Source organism: Morone saxatilis, unplaced genomic scaffold, assembly GCF_004916995.1.
Source record: "Morone saxatilis isolate NCDOM2014 unplaced genomic scaffold, NCSU_SB_2.0 Contig18, whole genome shotgun sequence".
In the NCBI taxonomy this organism is placed as follows: Eukaryota; Metazoa; Chordata; class Actinopteri; family Moronidae; genus Morone; species Morone saxatilis.
The window spans coordinates 10,895,050-10,915,542 of NW_023339740.1; the positions used below are offsets into that span (position 1 = coordinate 10,895,050).

The following is a 20,493-nucleotide window of genomic DNA, read 5'->3' on the forward strand; positions in this document are numbered from 1 at the left end:
AAGACACTTTACCTCATAAAATCAACTGTTTTTTGTCCACTCTCTGCCAACAGAATGGAGGAGCAGAGAACGGAGGAGGAGAGAACGGGGAGCTAAACGGTGTGGACTCCAGCCCCATTGCCCAGCCAGAATTCGAGACGCTGATGGCCAAGTTCCACTTTGTGGACCTGGCTGGCTCTGAGAGGCTTAAACGCACAGGAGCGACCGGAGAGAGAGCCCGCGAGGGAATCTCTATCAACTGTGGACTGGTAAGACAAACAAAATATCTGTGTGTGTGTTCATATGGGGGGTGGTATGATAGGAAGTCAACTCTTCCACCGTCTCTTTGTACTCTGGTGTATTTAAATATTAGTTTGTGATCAATTTCTGAATGTGTGTTTGTGTGTGTTTGTTTTGTAGCTGGCTCTAGGAAATGTGATCAGTGCTTTAGGAGACCAGGCTAAGAAGGGAGGGCACGTCCCTTACAGAGACTCCAAACTCACTCGTCTGCTACAGGACTCACTGGGAGGCAACAGGTACACAGACACCACCCCTCTTAGTGCTCTTCGTTAGTTATTGACTGTAGTTAAAATTTTATAAGTCATATCAACAGGGCTTATATTGTGCTCATGATAACAACAAGAAATGTTTCTCACAACCTCAACATATACTGTATGCACAGTTGTCTACAACCGTCATATTTCCCTCCTCTCTAGTCGCACAGTGATGATCGCCTGCATCAGTCCGTCAGACCGGGACTTCATGGAGACGCTGAACACACTGAAGTATGCCAACCGTGCCCGAAACATCAAAAACAAGGTGGTGGTGAACCAAGATAAGACCAGCCAGCAGATCAGCGCCATGCGTGCTGAAATAGCCCGGCTTCAGATGGAACTGATGGAGTACAAGGCGGTGAGAGATGGAAACATTGTGGGGGAGAGAAATGAAAAAAATATATAAAACAAAATAAAGACAAGGAGTAGCTCGGGGTAAAAGATGAGAGGGGCTGAATAACATTGGGGAAGAGATGAGGAATGAAAAGTGGCAGGTTGAAGAAGAGAGCTAACGCATGCCTGTCAGTGTAACTGATGCAATGAGGCTGTAAGAGAGGGGTGAATGGGGTGACATGATGGATGAAACTGAGAATAGTAACTGAGCAGAAGAAGAAAAAAGACAACACTAATGGGGGTAAGTGAAAATGGTATTGGAGGGTGAGCAGAGGCCATGCCTGCAGCAGCATCTGATTGCTATATCAAATTAAAGATCTTTACTGGCACACGCATCCATTTATGCCTTTACTATAGTGCCCGAGTATGAAGAAGATTAATCGGTGCAATGTCAGCATTTTACAAAGTAATGCAGAGATAAATTGATCCTCTAGCTGAATGTGCTTGTGCTGAGAAGTGCTGTATGGACTCTGTGTAATGTGGTTATGTGAGGTTACCTACTAGGGGCCATTATGCAGTAAAAAGAGTGGGGAATGATTCAAAAAAATATAACAAGAAATAGGGTGAAAATCCAAGTAATTTCTCATCACTTTTTCATCTGCTTTGACCTTCGAGGTTACAAGAAACGAGCCATCATTTAGCAGGGTTGTCAGTCTATTATGTGATTAAGGGGTATTACCACGTTTACTAGAGGGAAGTGAATGCGTGACTGTGACGAGGGACTACAAGCTGACCTCGATGTGGTAATAAGCGATGCAATGTGACTAGAGTCTGGAAGTAATGGAGTGTTGGATTGGTGGAGGTAATGATGTCTGCGAGCTATGACTGGTTTAAATAATGACACTCTGTTCGACGCTTACACAACAGGATTCTTTCAGCGTTAAACATTCAGAATACGACAATAACTGCTTGAAGAGCCACAGACAGACCAAATCATTTTAAACAAAAGCATTGTGTTCGGTTGGACTGTGAACATCAAGTATATGTAAGAGTGTGGATTCAGAATCAGTTTCAGTTTTCAGGTTTTTTGGCCCTAATATTTGTCTTTTTCTCCTAAAATGCTGGTGGTGTTTATGGTTGCTGTCATTGTGTTCATGCTGACTGTTTGCTTCTCTGTGCAGGGGAAGCGTGTGGCATGTGAGGAAGGTTCAGAGGGCTACAGCGACCTGTATCAGGAGAACGCCATGCTGCAGAGAGAAAACGACACACTGCGACTCAGGGTAAAGGCCATGCAGGAGACCATTGACCACCTCAACACCCGTGTAACACATCTGCTGGCCAATGAGGTCAGCACTCTGCTGACCAAGTCAAGTACGTGAACTCGGTTTCTTTTAAGTTTACCATCTTAAATCTGACTTTATATTTATGTATTCAAATTACTTAACATTGTATCCTTATTGTACAAGTGCTTTCTGTTACCTGAGCCTCACTCTCACCCTTTTGACCCCTAGGTGAGGGTAATGAGGAGATCGGAACTTTAATCCAGAACTACATCCGAGAGGTTGAAGAACTTAGGTAAGTGCTCCAAACTCTCTTGGAAGTCTTTATTTACTAACATCACTCCTAGTATTACACTGAAACCTCACTGAAATTAGCAAACCTGACTTAGGACATTCACTTCTGTGATTTCTTGCCAAGAATTAGAAGAGGTGATCTATAGTACTGTAAATTCTGTCTGTTCAATATGTCGCTGGAGTCAGAAGCCTGTTAGCTAAGCTCAGCATAAAGCCCAGAAACAAGGTTTAAGGTGGAGAAACAGCTGATCTGGCCGTGTCTTCCGGTAAAAGGTCCACCTACCAGCACCTCTAAAGCTCAGTAATTAACATGTAATGGGGGATTTTGTTACCTTTGGACAGAGCTACACTAGCTGTTCCTCCCTGCTTTCAGTTTTAATGTTAAGCTAAGCTAACTGTCTCCTTTTTTTAAGTGTCAAATTATAACTTTTCATCAGTAAATCCTACAGCCAATGTGACCACAAATGACAATTATGGGATAATGGTAACAGTACTACAGCTCTAAAGTTAGCTAACATCAGCTAAAATAAGCTACCATGTGTTACTGGTCATACGGACCAAGAAAGGCTAAGTGTATTGACTTGAAGAAGGGTTTGTTTAATCTCTTATGAATTTAACTTTTAATTTGTAACACTGGTGGTATTGTTTTCCGCCCCTCGCTTCCTCCTCTGTCAGAACTAAGCTCCTTGAGAGCGAGGCCATGAACGAGTCGCTGCGACGACAGGCATCCCGGTTTTCCTCTCGTTCCTCGTTCCCTTCCTCCACTCTCAGCCCCGCCCCCGGCCACCCCCCTGGCTCCTCCCCTGCTCCAATGTCCATGGAGGCCGAGATGACAGACGTGTTACGCCGGGCCAAGATGGACATCGAGAGGCTGAAGAAGAAGGAGAGGAGGCAGAGGAGGATGAGGTGAGGAGGACACATTTAAGATTTTACCTCACATTGACATCCTAATTCCAAAAAAAAAAGATAAACAAGTGTTCCAGGAAGCGCATATATCCTCATGGATCCAAACATCCCAGCTTGATGTAAATTTGATTTCTCATTGCTCCTCCTAAGCATTTGTCAATGAACCAGTGCATGTTTTAAAAGCTAAGAGAGCATGAGGAGTACATTATAGTTCCTGCCCATCATTGCTTCTCTCCTCTAGCTTAAGAGCCACGGCACAAGTCGATTAGAGCTTTGGGATGGCCGGCTTCTAGATAGAATTGGGATGCAGCCAGTGCTAGTAGTAACGCTGGCTTGGACACAAAAAGGTTTTAATTCAGTCGGCCAGTGGGTCATGAGAGAGAAGAGTACACAGCCTAACAGGCTAATTGAGGTTTAATGGGACAGAGATGGGACTTAAGGAAAGGGATGGGAAATAAGCGGGATGGTTGTCAAAGAGGCCGCAAAGGGGAGAATAAAATTGGCAATAAAATTTGAAGAGCTAAAAGGGGAAGATGGGGGGTAGATGAGCTGAAGAAGACTTTGCTAATGACTTCAGAGGTCTGATTTTGCTGTGAGAACATCACTTGGCATCATTCCCAAAGCCCTAATGGTGGTTGTTAGGAATGTGTGACATCTCACTTACATGAAAGGGAGCATTTGTAATACATGCAAATGGACAAGAAACACTGTAGTTGAACTGAATGGACAGGACACAGGTGAAAATAGTAAAGGAATTTGATGCTATTTTTTGAAAAACATATTGACTTTAGTTTATATACACTTTATTTGCATCTGCCAGCTGTGACCTGGCTTAACAATTGTGCTTTTTAACTCCTGTAGTCCAGAGTTGGAGAAAGGTCTAAAGAAACGAGTGAAACTGCACAATCATGAGAATGGAGAGAACGGCCAAAGTCGTGAAAACGGACAGAATGGAGAGATTGATTCAGACGACAACTACACTGAGGTAAGCTACACGTGTCAGCATTCATTCAAGAGTTTAGAACAAAAACAAACAGAACAACGTCTAACGCATCTGTGTGTTTCTGTGCATAGGACATCATGTCTCCACTGCAGGAGGAGAGTGGTTGTGATGAAGATGAGGGGGAGGATGAGGAGGAGGGCAGGGAGGAGGAGGACGAGTTTGACAGTGATGAGAGCCTGGTGGATTCGGACTCGGACTCTGATGAGAAAGGTGTGTTTCTGACAGCGGATTCTACAAAATGACCAGACCTTTCCCCCTCCTGTGTCTTGTTTTTAGTCAGTGTCGGTCACTTTGATTGAGCCTGAAATATCTCAGCTACTGTTGGATGGACTGCCAGAGGATGAATCCCGATGACACTAGTGCCACCAGCTGGTCAGAGTTGTGACATATTCAGTGAAATATCTCAACATCTATTGGGCGAATTGGCACACAATTTTGCCCAGAAATGAATGACTTTTGACATCTGCTGACTTCTCCTTCAGTGCCACCATCTGATCTAAATAATCTAAATTAAGATGATCTAAATCTAAATAATTTGTCATTTATGACCAAATACCTGAAAAACTAATCTAACTAATCCTTGTTCTACTGACATCATGCTGTTTGCTAGATGGTTGACAGTGAAGACAGTAGAAGACATTTATAATGTAGAGCTGAAGCAACACTAGAAACAACCAATGCGTAATGTTTAGATTTGATATCACAATAAAGAACAGACAGTGAATTAAGACTTCAATTTGGGTTGTGGCAGCCTGTTTCTGACATTTGCTGCTATTAATTTCATTAACCTGAAAAAATGTTTAATGTATTTGTAACTCTTCTTTAAGCAGCAAATTTCCAGGCGGACCTGGCTGATCTGACCTGCGAGATCGAGATCAAGCAGAAGCTGATAGATGAGCTGGAGAACAGCCAGCGGAGGTTGCTGTTGCTAAAGCTGCAGTACGAGGAGAAGCTCATTCTTCTGCAGAACAAGATCCGAGATACTCAGCTGGAGAGAGACCGCGTACTGCAAAACCTCAGTGAGTTTATGCATCTCAGGGTTTGTAGTTTACACATGTGGCTGTTGAGAAAACCCAGAAGTTATTAGATCAGTAGAAAGTTTCATTAAAGGTAAAGCACAGGTCATTAACGTTATTACGTGGCCCCACAGTGTCCATGGAAAACTACACGGAGGAGAAGGCCAACCGGGTCAAGCAGGAATATGAGAAACGTCTTAAGGAGATGAACCGAGATCTGCTGAAGCTACAGACGGCGCAGAAAGAGCATGCGCGTCTCCTCAAAAACCAGGGCCGGTACGAACGGGAGCTGAAGAAACTCCAGTTAGAGGTCAACGATATGAAAAAAGCTAAGGTAAGGCTGGAGGAAGGAGTCAATGGGGAGGAGTGAATGACATTGTTTGAGCAGGAATACTAGTGCAGTTTAAACTTGACCTCTCTGCTATTCTCAGGTCACACTGATGAAGCAGATGAAGGAGGAGCAGCAGAGGAGGAGAATGGTGGAGGCAAAGAGGAACCGTGAGATCGCCCAGCTCAAGAAGGAGCAGCGACGACAAGAGGTCAGACTGCTTCAAAAACCTTTAGCACACATATTTACAGACGGTATGAGCAGTGTTGTTTAGGAGCCTCTTGAATCTATTATACTGTTGTCAGCATGGTCCGAATTCTAATTTGACTCCTGTATTTGAAGAATGATTCATGCTGGTGAGTTGGCGTGGACACTTGATACATGTGTGGAAATGCAGTCAGGTTCTCCATCTGTCTGTCAGCTTGGCACATTAAAGACCTGTTTTATGTATCCTGTACATATTCACACAGATTTTGGTATCGCTTTTATGTTTTAAAGATTAGTATTTACTCTACATTTATTAATTCCCATCTTTATTTGTTTTCCCTGGAGGAGAGGGCTTATTAATGAGCATGGGCACATTTACACTGTCATACCGTGGGACTAATTCCTAATCCTTTTATTTAGGGTTTCGTCTCAAAATCCTTTCATGATCAACACTTTGTAAGCCTGTTGTGCAAAAAGCTTAGGAATCTAATTCATGTTTGAAGGAAAAATACAAAATGTAGACGAAGGCTGAATAACAAACATACTGAAGAACTGCTTCCCTCCCTCCTGCCCATCAGTACCAGATTCGAGCACTGGAGTCTCAGAAGCGGCAGCAGGAGCTGGTGCTGCGCCGGAAGACTCAGGAGGTGACCGCCTTGCGCCGCCTGGCCAAGCCCATGTCAGATCGCGTGGCCGGACGTGTGGCCCGCTGGAACCACAACCCCACAGTTACAGACTCTGGAGCTGAGTTATCAGCCAGCACTACAGCAAGCAGCTCCGAACCTGAGACTGGGAGGAGTGTGAGCGGGCTGGTGAGACAGTGGAACAACAAAAACAATGTGTTCGGATACCTGGGAGAAAGTGAAGGGAGCATGGATGGAACCAGGGTCATTAGGTAAGATGGGTTGATGTATTCAATGTATAACCTCTACTACATATGTTTGTGTTAACACTGTCATTCAAGCGGCTGCAGATTACCCTTTTTAAGTCCCACGCCTTTTGGAACCTCTGTCAACTTCCTTCTTTCCTGTACGTAGATATGCTAGGCTCGTGAAGATAGAAGCAACATATATATAGTCACATCTGAAGTTCGCCAGTGTTAGTAAAATGCTAGCTTATTTACATCAGGCTTTTTGGCACTCAACTTTACTGTTTTGGTAAACTCACACCGTTCTCATAGTGCTATTTTCAGCAGTAGCAGGCAGTAGCATTGCTTATTTGAAGCTTTTGGTCAGTGTTTAGCTTTAAGGCTGTTGACTGTTGGTTGATGACAGTTCATTTAACTCTATACTTTCTAAATCTGTAATTCCTACCTCTCCTATTTTCCCCTTCGGTTGCATCCGTCATATCTCTCTCCTCTCTCTTGGTCTCCTCCCAGCAGTAGGAAGAAGTTGCAGCGTAAGCCAGGAGGCCTTGGCAGCAGTGGAGCGGCAGGCAGAACAAGCAGTTTCTCCAAGTCCGCCCGTCAGAAGTGGCAATCCCTCGAGCGTCGCATTATGGACATTGTCATGCAGAGAATGACAATTGCTAATGTGGAAGCTGACATGGATCGCCTTATCAGGGTAGAAATGGCCTTCGTATTTTTATTCTAGATGAAGCAGTACTGATAAATAGTGCTGGTTTGGTGGGTATAGAGTAAAATACCATCATTATGGTTGTACTGTTAAATTGGGACATGGCTTTAAACCTGGACGTGATCATGGAGGATATGGAAAAATGTGTTTTGTGATACAGTTAACTAAAACCAATATACATTGTGAGAGGAGCAGCAGTATTAGTGGTGATTAAATTAAACATGAGGAATCAAAATTGTAGAGTAGTAGTAGTAGTGGTAATATAGTGGAGAGTAGTGGCAGCAGAAGTGTCTGAACTTTGCAGATTAGTTTCCTTTTGGTTCACCTCATCACATTAGTTAATAACTGAAACCAAATTCAGTGACGCTCTTCCTTCCTCCTTTCTACATAGACTTGTTAAAACCATGCACTACAATTAGACAATTACGTATCTTTCTTGGAAATGGGTAAAATATACTTCTTATGTCTGCTGTAAAATTTTTTGTCAGGACAGAAAGATTCAGTAAGTTGAAAAATGTTTCCTAATGTGTCCTTATCCTTAACATCTGCATATTTTTTGTAAGTTTAGCTCTGACTTGTTTTTTTTTTGGTTTTTTTTTGCTGTGTGTGTGTGTTTGTGTTTTTGATGAGTCAGAAGCGAGAGGAGCTGACGGTCCAGCAGGAATCGCTCTCACACAAGAGGGAGGTACTAATGGCGGACGGAGAGGGACCAGAAGCAGAGGACCGCCTCCTTCAGGAAATTAACGAGGAGATTGAGGTGCTGAATGCCAATATAGACTACATCAATGACAGCCTGTCTGACTGCCAAGCCACCATTGTACAGATAGAAGAGACCAAGGTATGAACACGCACACACACACACACACACACACACATACACAGTAATGCTTAGAGAACTAACTGACAGAAGGCCCTTAGTAATGCCTTGAACTGTGTTTTCCTGTAGGATGAGCTGGACTCTGTGGACACATCTGTAGTGATCAGCTCCTGCTCTCTGGCTGAAGCACGCAACCTGCTGGACCACTTCCTGAAGGCTTCCATAGACAAAGTGAGTTTGCATATAACAGAAAGCATATAGAATTAGGTGTTTTTTTGCAGGCTTAGAAACATTTGGAAAATCAATTGTGTTGAAGCTATTTAAATTTCCACTCACTTCAGTCACAATTTGAAGAAAATATGTAGCCTTAAAAAAAGATAAAAACATATATGGACCTATTAGATGAGTTGAGTTTTTTTTTACTGTTATCATATTATGCTACTGGCAAAAATGTAATCATGTTCACAACCTGAATTCCTTAGAAGCCAGTGAACAATGGTTGCAGGGCCATCTAGTGGTGTCTTTTTGTACTGCAATATGATGTCGGGGTGAATTTCTTGGTGCAAAAGATCAATAAACACCATAACAAACAATAAATAAACAATATATTTACTAGTTAGTCTCATTTTCTGTTGTGCGGTCAAGTCTGAAGTCTAAAGGTTTAGTATTACATTAATGTGTGTGTGTGTGTGTGTGTGTGTGTGTGTATACAGAGTTTACAGGTGGCTCAGAAAGAGGCTCAGATCAGACTGCTGGAGGGTCAGCTGAGACAGACAGATGTGATTGGCTCATCCCACAATCACATTATCCTTGATGCCCTGCGAGAAAAGGCAGAATACATACCTGAACTCCAGGCCCTCATCCACAATGTACAGCAGGGTGAGTGCCGTGCTTTTTTTGTGCTTTGGTCTGTGTGACAGTGTCTAAGACTTTATACAGTATGTTCCCTGGCAGCTGTCACCCTCTGTCTTTACTCTTAATTTAGCACAGTTTTAAATGCAAACCCTTTCTCTTAACCTGTTACTTTCATGTCAAAAGGAAATCTCATGTATAAAAGTATAAAAGGTGTTATTATTGTGCTTGACCATACTGCTTTCCAGTAAATCATACAGTACACCTCTAAATACAATAGCAAATAAAGTTTCAGACTAGTACATCTCTCTTAGTCATTCCCTTGCATTCTCTCTTGTGTTGTCCTTTCAGCAATGTTTTGATGCATAAAATTATCATAAAATCTGTGTACAAGAACAGAAAATGATGACCTCAGATATGAATTAAAACTCACATTTCAGTGAAAGATTTAAAATTGGAAAATGTGGCTGTGAGTAGGTTATGGAACATACAGACAAGTGTATGTGTGCTGTTCTGAAGTTGCATGTTTTGTGTGCTTCCAGAAAATGGTTACGCCAGCACAGACGAGGAGCCCTCTGAGTTCAGCCAAGCTTCTGACAGCAGGTGAGACTGCAGTCTGCTCGCCCACACAACATCCTCAATAAACAACATCCTCTTCTCACCATGGCCCTCTTTTTGAAAAAGCTTACGCTATAGTCTGCTAAAAAATACGTGATTGGAACACTCAGGTTTGGTATGGTTTGTTACACAGAATAATCTGGGAAGTTGCTGTTGGAAACTGAAAAAGGGCAAACGCTTTCACAAAATATTCAGCAGGTGATTGGAAGACCTGTCTGTTATTGTCTATCACAGGCAAACTTCAACCAGTCAGATCAATGAAGCATATAACGTCGTCTAACTCTTACCGAAGTCAGTTGGAAGAAGAGCGAAAACACATTTTCCACCGAGAAAAACCTTTAGTGCCGTCCTTTGCTCTTCCTTCAGTGTAGAAATACTCTCCAGTTCTGATATAACTGATGCCAGCAGCATCTACGCTAACCTCTTTAGCAGCCGCCATTGTTGTGTTCTGTCACTTCTCAACACACCGATAAATGCACACTGTGGTTGGACACACTTGAATCCTGGCAAAATCTTGCATGATCTCATGATTTTGTGATCTCTTGCAGGGTTTTTTCTGTATACGTGTTTATTTCCCTAACCTGTCCTTTTCTCTCTTTCTGCAGTGTATCTCAAATGAAAGAATCCAACAGCCAAGATGATTTCAAGATGAAGGTACAGCTGGTTTGTGGTGTTGTAATGCATAGCTGTTATTTAATCTATCTTTAAGTCCACATTCTTGCTGGTTACACAAGAAAGGTGTCCTTTGTCCAGTCCAGATGTTAACATTACCTCCATATATTTGTGTTAGTGTCAGTGCTAAAAACATTAGGTAGTGCTGTGTCTTGCAGTATCCAAGCCTGTCAGACCTTTATTAATCACGTTGATGCTGCATATTGTCAGATGATGTTTGCTGCAGTGATTGCGTTTAGACCCTTTAGACTTTAGCTGTCATCCTTGTTTGAAACCATGAGGTGGCAGTAAAAGCAAGCACTTAAAAATTCTTCCACTGCTTAATGCTTGGTTTTATATTCTGGGAGGAACCCCTGATTTGACACCAATCCCTCTTATCCTCTTGTTAATGTTGTGTTCTCTATTCTTTATTGTGTTTTCAGTTCTTGTTTTTCTCATTCAGCTTTACTTCGACCGCACAATGGGTGCTTTCTCATTTCTTACTGGTTTCATATTCTCTTTGCCCCTTTCCCTTCTCAATGGTGTTTTTAGGCTGTATGCTAATTTCCTCTTGTGCCTTAATTAAATTCAATCTTTATCTTTATTTTATATCCCACTGCCGTGCTTCTTCCTCATTTCATTCTCCCTTCAGTCTCCCTTCAGTGGTCCTCTGTAACACAAATGGTGCATATTTTTTACCCAGATGGAGCCTCGTCTGTCAGCTCAGATGAAGGCGGTGTCTGCGGAGTATCTGGGTCCCATCCTGGACCCCACATCAGGGGGCAAGCAGCAGCACATCACCAAGTCTCTGGCCTCGCTGACGGACATCCAGGAGGATGGCCTGAGCCTTGCGACAGCGAGTCTGGGGCTCAGCCTGGCCCTACGAGACCCCTACCACAGGGACAGAGCGTCCCGCACCATCAGCCTACCTATCAGGGGACACACCTTGTAAGTGAATCCTAATGATAACTGAGACGAAGCTGGGACAAGATTTATCCTGTTACCAGGAAGGGGGCGGTGATGGAGGCTTGGGTCTTGTATTTCCCCTGGGGTGCAAGTACCCCTGGGTTGGGAATTACTGCTCTACTATGTAGGACAGCAGGATGGCCTATAGGTTAGAGTCTTCTTCAGATAGAGAACCTAATCTCGCAGCCCCACGTTGGTAAACATTTTTTCTGCTCAAGTGCCCTTCAGTTTGACAATACATAAAGAATGTTATTGAGATAAACAAACAAGCTGGATAGAAACATGAGGAAAATTGCATAACCATGAGTAAACACGCTGTGGAATATCACAAATACATCAACAATAGAAAAGAACATTTTATTTCCTGATAACTAAGTTGTCAAAAAAAAAAAATTGTGACTATTTTTCAGGCTGCACACTTCCAAACTAACAACCTCTGGAAAACTGCCAGAGGCCTGATATTTTATAGGTTATGAAACTGCGTCAGGGGAGGGAAAAGGAGGAATCAATGAAATGTGCATCAGTCCTCTGGGATGGGAAGCCTGTTTGTGTGTGATTTGATATTTAAAGAAATGAGCCTGCCAGCTGCTTTAGTCTTCTAGAAATGTTGTTCAATTGCATAAACCCTTTTTGCTTATAGATCCCCAACAGTTTACATAGATGTGTATCATCCTCCTGTGCACTCCCTTAAAGATTTGCTTAGTTTGCTTTTGTGTGTGTGTGTGTGTGTGTGTCAGTCCCAGGCAGTCTCGGGGTTATGACACTTCCCCTATAACAAGGAGGAAATCATACGACCGTGCGTACAGGTACATGCCCCGCAATGCTCAAATTCGTTTTCTAGGCACATTTTCTTTTTCTGTTTTATGTAATTTTTATACTACTTCCTTCTTAACTCTTCTTGTCCTTCCCTATTCTTAACCTTCCTCACCCTCCCACCACCGATCAGGCCCACTGACGGCTACACTCCCCCCTCCTCCCCTCCTCTGAGGACCAGGAATGACCGTAATGTCTTCTCAAGGCTCACCAGCAACCAAAGCCAAGGCTCTGCTCTGGACAAGTGAGTACACACTTGCACAGGTACACACATTCACATGCTGCTTTTGTCCTTTTGTACCCACATTCTCATCTTATCAATTCAGTCTCACTTTGACTGAATGAACCATTCCTTTCTTTTCTTTTCTTCTTTTCTATGGTTTAAGGTCTGACCCTGTCGATAGGTTTCAGGTCAGGCCTTTTGAGCAGAAAGTGCTTTTGTCCGCGGTGTAGATGAGCCGCTTAAGAGCCTGCTATTCCAGCTGTTTATCTTCAGATGAATCCCACTCTAAGACAAAAAGACTTTTCATCTGGCATTACTGTAGTTGCTGGTGGGGACAGATGGTGCAAACATTCACAGAATCCAGGTCTTAAATCCACTCAAGAGGCATTGAAGATACGATCATCAAAACCACAACCACAGGCTACTCAGAGCTGCATTTAGCAACAGTAACAACAAGGTGTAATTGCAGTGTTTGCAATCCATACATCGGAGTTACCAGGAGACAAATGCAAATGGGGGGGGGATAGTAACATCCTCTGTAGAAACAAACTGTCAGGGGTATTTGTGGTTAGGGGGGAAAGCAAGATGCAGTATTGTGTGTGTTTTAAGATGTGGTGAAGTGCATGACAGTAATGTACAAGATCTGCATTTGTGTGAGAGAAAGAGAAATCACCTTGTATGGTCTATTTTAATCTGATAACATACAGCCCTGCAATAAATCTTATCTCATAATATTCAGGTTTGTTGACAAAGAAAATGTGATTTAAATTTATGGTAATTTTTTAGGCTTGTAGTTGGTTTATGGTGTCAAATCGGCCCGTTTTTAATGTTCTTTTCATCCTCTTTATATACATGTGTAAGTGTGTAGCTACATCAGATGGAGACACAATGTGGATATGAGATGCATGTTAATGTCAGCTTCGAAGGTGCCAAGACAGGAACGAGCTACCGGCTTTTTCTCTTCCTGCTCACAGTCAATTCCAGCTTTCCCTTTCTGACAAATGTCAGCAGTTAATTTGAGTTGGCGTTTGGCTCGGCTGTAAAGTTGTTTGTTTTGTAATCTTTATTAATCCGGAACATTTATTTCTTTATTGACCCATAATTGTTAACAAGGATGCTGTGTGGAACTGAGAGTTAGGGTGTTTGTGTTTGGTGCAATGTGTGTGAATACTTTTGTGTGTGTGTGAGCTGGTGGGTCCTCATTATCTGGAGCAGGGGTAGGTAAATGAGTTGGCTCTTGTCATCTTTCCATGCAGCTGTTGTCATTGGTGGCCATTTTGAATTGACTCAGGGTGACAGTGTGGGAGGATATTTCTCTTAAGGGTTTTGTATATAGGTCCCAGAGGAGAGCCTTTCTATTGAGGATGAGGCAGGGGGATGAAATGGCGTGAGGTTTTTCCCCTTATCTTTTGTTGCAGGAAGCATTTTCACTATTCACAATTTGAGGAAAAGAATTAACATCATTTGGTCATTTGCACTTTTAGTGAGGTGTAGGTGGCGTAAATGTATTGTTTACTGAAGTGATCAATTTATTTATTTATTTATTTTTACCAAAGATTCATCATTTAAACCTTCATTTTCATTCTGTTTGGTTTCATTCTATTTACATTACTGACACTGACCTAAGTCTGACACTTAATTCATCATCACGCATGAATTCAAAGCTAAATGAAGCTAATTTATTAAAAACTAATTAGAAAGACAGTCTGAACTGTCTGTATGAATTCTGTGTCTTGGGTATCAAATGAGAAACTGTCTGCTCTGCAAAGAGAATATAGTGATGTTCTGAAGTACATCTTTGCAAGTTCACAAAACGTATTAAAATGCAATAGGATGTTTTTGAGATTGGGACTTTATCTGCTTCTGTTTTTTGACTGGTTCATGACTGACTGAATTGCCTATGAGACTGGAATCAAGCATTTGACACACATTGGAAAGATGCATGAAAATTAATTTCAAGTACATTTTTCTTGTCATCTGTTGAGGCTTTGAATCCCAGATCAGTTTCTTTAATCTTCACATAACATTTGCATCCTCCAAAACCAATGAATTTTTAAAAAGGATTTTGTCTTTCGTCTGAAATAAAAGCGGTTATTACTATGCTAATAGCCACTATGACCTGCAGTAAATACCAAGAAATAGAGGAATTTCTATCACCTTTTAACACTGTTCCTCCCTCCAGACATATCAAGAACCATTTTGTTTTATTATTTCATGCTCATGAGTATAAAGCTCAGGCTCTCATGGTGACTAACCTGAGGCCATAAAATATTTACAATATAATAACCCTTTTATTGCACTGTTACACAAATACCAGCCTTTCCCTCTAAGCTATTGTGGAGGTATTATATTGGTGTGGTCTGGATTTTTTTCCCTTGACAGCTTTGAGCAGGCTCGCCTGTGAGTTTGATTGACAGCCTTATCCTCCATTCTAGATTTTCCCTTCTGAAACCCTGTTTGCGACCCCTTATGTTCTTTTCTATCCAAAATCCCTCAATATGGAAAGTGTGGATGTGGGAGTGGACACTGGCATCAGAGGAGTCATACATTGGGGATAAGGGCTACAAAAGTGTAGCATTAACCTCTGTGCATCAGTGTTTCCCCCATGACTACTCCCCTTTTACTTTCAGTACCTTTTTTCTGCTTTAATAAAATTAATAGTTTGACAGTTTGGGAAACATGTGGATTCACCTTTTTCCGGAGAGTTATATGCGAAGATTGATACCACTCTCATGACTGTATGCTAAATATGAAGGCGTAGCCAGCAAGAAAGCGAATAAGCGTATTTCCCAAAATGTCGCACTATTTCTTTAAACCTTCAACCTTAACATTAGCCCCAACACTTCTAGGGAAAAATTTACTAAACCAGCCATTGCTTAGTGTGGGTGTTCCTACAGTAAATATGCTTTACCAAGGAAAACATCTGCAGACAGTGGTCAATGAATACAGCCTGTTCAGTGGTTATTTTGAAAAGACACAAACTGCCTGAGAATCACTGGACAAGCTGTATTGTTTGACTGAGCTTTCCTGCCTGTTTGCTCACTGCTTTATATCTAAAACCCTTCCTCGAGTCACTCCTCCCTTTAACCCTTTGCCAGTAACCCTTCTGTCTTTCCTTAGCTTGGTTAACCCTTTCCTCTTCCTGCCCTACCCTCCCCTCTCCTGCTCCTCTTCTGCCTCCAGGTCGGATGACAGCGACTCCTCGCTCTCCGAGGTGCTCAGGTAGAGGAACTGTGTTTGTCACTCTCTTTTTTCCCATTTGCCTGTTAACTCACCTGGTGTCATCTCGTCTTCACCAGTAGTCAGTGCCTCGCCTGGCCTCTCCTCCACCTCCTTTTTCCCTTCTGTGGTTGAGGTCGTTGTGGTGCATGTTTTAACCATACGCGGCTTTCTTGACCCGCCGGGCTTTCCCATCTGTGTGATGTTGTGGTTTTCTGTGGTGTTGCTCGCACACAAGACCTGAATGAACCTTGCCACGTTTCTACTGCAGAGAAAAAAGCTAATATGAAACTGTGCAAATATTAATTGAACAATCATCAAATGGCTGTAGTAACCGTGAGACAAGTATGATCACTTATTTCCTGTAAAGACTGCAGTGTTGATGTTAATATTATATTCAGTATTCGATTAAAGGAATAGTTGGAAATTTTGGGAAATACACTCAAAGAGGCATCAGGTGAAGGGGTGTCACTCTTATATCTGTCTGTTAAATATGTAGCTGGAGCCAGCAGCCAGTTAGCTTAGCACAAATAGTGAAAACAAGGGAACACAGTACTTCTAAAGTTCACTAATGAACATGTTATATCTAGTTTGTTTAATACGTACTAAACCCAAAGCGAAGACCACAAATTGTGGTTCTATGAAGGGTTATGTGCCGGTCTACTCAGGCCTTTTCCTTCAACAGGGAACCAGCCCTATTCCAATTACGTTCTGAAAGTCCGGGTTGACAAACTGATGGCCTACACTGGCGTTAAACGGTACTATGACAGTGATGAAGATGTTAGTTATTTGAGTCTGTGTCAACTTAATCTGGGGTTATGCGCATAAAGGAGCGTGTTCAGCACTGCAGTAGTGTGGTTTTCTCTTATGGACTCATGGACACATTTCCAAGAAGAGGTAAATTAACGGGAGAAAAAATCTCAGAAATTTACCCATAAATTCATTAACAGGTATTAAAGCAAGAAAGTGAGCCTGAAAGTTATCCTGGAGGAGAGATGTACAATGAATTTAATTAAGTGTTGATATGAATTTAAAACTGTTCTATGCCTGAAATCAGGTGCCTGAGAACTTTGAGCCCTGGATTAAAATTTACTCCCTAAAGCACCTAGGTTGAAGGGCTACACGTGTGAATGTAATTCTACTGTTAAAAGTGTACAGTCAGTTGCATCAGTCACCCTCTGGAAGTGTTTTCTGTATATAGGCCTAGTCTATGTATATTAAAAAGTATTTTTATATTGTGAATTACCTATTAAATGTGAACATAACAAATACATTCTGGCCCTAGAAGCTGGCATAGATACTGAATTCAGATGAAAATCCATATCTTTTTAGAGAACGTCATTGGGGTAAACTAAAGGATTCTGATGGTCTTTAAACACCCTCGCCCTCCACAGTGAGCCTCTCAGAATCCTTGCGCCAACGTCTTCCAAATGTGCCGCCATTTTTCTCCACAGATTGTGGGCGGAGGAGAGGAGGTTTATAGGGTAACATTGAGTTAACCACGAAGATAACCTGCTCGGAGCAGTTAAGACATGGAGGGTGATCGGGTAAAACGTATGCACCTTTTGTAGTTCGAGTTAACCTTGAAGTTACAGCTGATGTCACTGAGTTACTCCTGAAGTTACCTGGATAAGCCAGTTACCTCACTTCGTAGTACAACCCTCAGAACTAATTTGGTGGAAAAACACTGACTGTGAGTTTGCCATGCAACCAGCAGAGGCTTAGTGTACAGATATAAAAGAGATGTCCATCTTCTCATATAGCTTTCAACAATAAAGCTACTAGGCATATTTCCCAAAATGTCGAACAATTCCTTTAAAAAACAGGTCATGAAAATATACTATACTATACTACTCCTAAAACAGCTGGGCACTGTAGTTTCTGGCAAAAGTTACCCAAACAGAAATAAACTGTGTATTTGTAATGGGACGACTTTCAGCTACAGATTTCGTAAACTAGTGAGTATTTGCAGCAGAAGAACGGTGTATAACGGATTGACTCAAAATAAACTACAGTGTAAACAAAAGGTTAAACGGAAATGTTGCTGATCTTCAACCTTAAGGGGATAGTTTTTTTTTTTTTAAGTGGGATCGTATGAAGTTCTTATCTATAGTCAGTGTGTTAGCTACATTAGCTGCTGCTCAGCAATCTCTCAGTTTGAGTGACAGCTTCTTGATGTGAGGAAAGGTGTGGAGTAGATCCATACCTGCAGGGGACAGACATGAAAGGTACCTCTCCAGCTCTCCTACTTGTGATTTTCCCAACTCCATGGATGCAAAGAAGTCGTCTTCATCAGAGAGACTGCTGTTTGTGCTGGTGACATCATCCAAGTCGGTGTCGAGGTGATTTCTGATGTAGTCAAGGCCTGTGGCAAGATAAATCGTTTTTCAAAATAATAAGGATTGCACATTATTCTTACCCTTCTACTGTATAGGCTGTCAAGCTGCTGATGTTTGACATTAAAAGCTACCTCAGCTTCTAACTATATTGCCATCCTGTGGTTTGTCAGTGACACACTATAATCCTAAATGACAGTAACATTATACGGATTTATATAGGTCAGTGTCTACTGGTTCACATTTGAATTGATAAACAAGTATATTTACCAGCATTTAAGATGTTCTCCTCTGTGGTCCAGGATGTTCTGAATCTTGGTAGGAGTATTGCTGCTGCAATCAGCTCAGGCTCTTTCATGACGTCTCCAAAACGTTTCTGGATCCCTTGATGCAGGGCGTGAACAAGAGGTGTACACATTTTGCAAGATGATTCCAACCTCTTGGAGCTTGTCCCGCAACTGGTAAAGTGTTGGCAGCAGGAGGCCCATATGCACAGATGATTCCCCTTGGAGGATATTAAGGGCCATGGCAACAGGCTTCATCACAGCAGACTCGACAAAAACCCATTTCAGCTGGTTGAACCTATACAATAGATGTAACGTAAAAAATGACTATTTCTGGTACAAATGTCTTTATTATGCCATGTTGTACATGTTAAATACACAAATAAATAAAAATAAAATAAATACGTTATAATTATTTGCATTCAAGTACATTCCACATTGTTCAAACACTCATGCAAAGCAAAACTTAGTTACTTGAGACAATGATTCACCCATTAATCATCAAGGTTTATTATTTTTATTATTCTTTAAAACAAAATATATAATTTTGTCAACTTACATCTTTATCTTTAATGCTGCAACATTGCGAATTGCTTGTTCTCCCTTGTCTCGGGATCGCACAGCGAGGAACAGGGAGCTCCAGCGTGCATCTGATTGGGGTCGGGAGAAAATGCACTTGCATTCATGTTTCCACTGTTTTCATGATGAGCATGGTTACCTGCTGGTTTATTCCAAAGAGCATGATCTTTTGCAAAAGCAGACCGGAACAGCTCTTGTAGGTTAGTTTGCAGGCTCCTCCTGCGCACGTGCATCACTTGGATATTAGATTGAGGCGATGGCATGCACACTTTTGGATGCTTGGAAGTTGGTAACTCAAGCCTGTGTTGGGGGCTGTGGCTCAGAGCAGAGCGGTCGTCCCCCATTGGAAGTGTATGGTTCGTCCCCGGCTCTCCCTGGGCACGCTGTCGAAGATCTTGAGCAAGTACTGAACCCCAAATTGCTCCTGATGCATAAGCATCATCCGTTGTGAATTGTGTATTGGATGGTTAGTTTCTGTTTGATGGCTTTGCCTATCATTGTGTGAATGCGTGTTGAAAGGGTGAATGTGGGCACGTAGTGTAAAACGCTTTGAGGGTCGGAGACTAGAAAGGCGCTATACAAAGTACAGGTCCATTTACATTTACCCATTTGTCTCAGAAATAGCAACCATCTTGATACTCCACCTCTGACTCACTCTGATCTTCTGTTGCCTCAAGTGGTGGAGTCACTCCTCCTCTTGTCATTGGTGGCTTCCTCCCTCTTTTCCTCACCATATATACAAAAGCATTTCAGGAGTTTGAGCCACTGTCTGTTGTCCGGTCACTTTTTCCCTGATGTGGTACTCAGAATGGTATCTTCCTCTAGTGCAGAGCAAGGACGTCAAACGATGTGCGAGCCCTTTGGACAGATGCTCTACAAGCCAATGCAGCGGAGTGCCTCTCCAGGTAAGGTGTGTCTATCCAGTGACAGCGTGCACCTAAGTAGCTACGTTGTCTGGCAGCCCAGCAGTCTGTTGTGATAGCGAACATAGTTAACAGCACTCAGCTGTTTTGATGATTAGCTCTTCTTGTGTTTGCAGCTTCTTGTATTCTTGTGCATAATGTTCCTTGTCATTACTTATGAGGTTGCAAGTGTTCTATCAAGTCTTGAGGATGGTGTTTCAACCACAGAAAATGGTTGTTGGCGCCTTACATACAAAATTTAGAACAGCTGGCAAGCGTTGCTTGTGTTACCCCCTGGCAGCGGAGGCTGTGATTTTGCATTTTTCAGAGGAGTACGAGTATCACTGGAAGAGGAAGGACTTGCGCTGTTCTGTGGAGATCTAGTAAGTTGAGTGTACGAGAAGTTTTTGTTGGGGGTGAACCCTCTGTGGGGAAAAAAAAAAATCAGTCTCCGGGACTGGCAGATTTATCTGTGGTATCACGCTGCGCGCAGGGATTTTGTGAACTAAGAGAACTCTTCATATTTGTTAGATACAATAAATCACCCACATTCATAGACCAATGAACGGCTGTAATATCTAGTTTAGTATTGATACGTGTTTGAATGTCAGCGACACATTGTGAGCTCTGGGCGTTCGCGCAAGCCATCGTTACAGAAACCGATACACACCAAATCAAACATTGTGTAGTATAGTGGATGAATCAGAATTAGGCGGCGTGATGAGTGTCAGTCATAGGGATATACAGTAAAATGAAGAG

At 42.2% G+C, this 20,493-nt stretch overlaps 1 protein-coding gene across 3 annotated transcripts in view; it reads left to right on the forward strand.

Annotated features, from left to right (window-relative positions):
* Window positions 1-20,493, forward strand: part of kif21b (kinesin family member 21B) — a 65,551-nt gene that overhangs the window by 27,109 nt on the left and 17,949 nt on the right. For 2 of the 3 annotated variants that reach the window (XM_035662337.1, XM_035662339.1), the window contains exons 6-26: window positions 54-248; window positions 400-515; window positions 696-891; window positions 2,048-2,237; window positions 2,378-2,441; window positions 3,116-3,346; window positions 4,208-4,331; window positions 4,421-4,559; window positions 5,180-5,368; window positions 5,500-5,699; window positions 5,797-5,904; window positions 6,479-6,795; window positions 7,279-7,462; window positions 8,109-8,312; window positions 8,421-8,522; window positions 9,005-9,170; window positions 9,686-9,746; window positions 10,367-10,415; window positions 11,116-11,360; window positions 12,116-12,184; window positions 12,325-12,435. In XM_035662337.1, the coding sequence (XP_035518230.1) occupies window positions 54-248; window positions 400-515; window positions 696-891; window positions 2,048-2,237; window positions 2,378-2,441; window positions 3,116-3,346; window positions 4,208-4,331; window positions 4,421-4,559; window positions 5,180-5,368; window positions 5,500-5,699; window positions 5,797-5,904; window positions 6,479-6,795; window positions 7,279-7,462; window positions 8,109-8,312; window positions 8,421-8,522; window positions 9,005-9,170; window positions 9,686-9,746; window positions 10,367-10,415; window positions 11,116-11,360; window positions 12,116-12,184; window positions 12,325-12,435 (3,260 nt within the window). The remainder of the gene's footprint in view (window positions 1-53; window positions 249-399; window positions 516-695; window positions 892-2,047; window positions 2,238-2,377; window positions 2,442-3,115; window positions 3,347-4,207; window positions 4,332-4,420; window positions 4,560-5,179; window positions 5,369-5,499; window positions 5,700-5,796; window positions 5,905-6,478; window positions 6,796-7,278; window positions 7,463-8,108; window positions 8,313-8,420; window positions 8,523-9,004; window positions 9,171-9,685; window positions 9,747-10,366; window positions 10,416-11,115; window positions 11,361-12,115; window positions 12,185-12,324; window positions 12,436-20,493) is intronic. The other variant, XM_035662338.1, reaches the window with a different exon arrangement.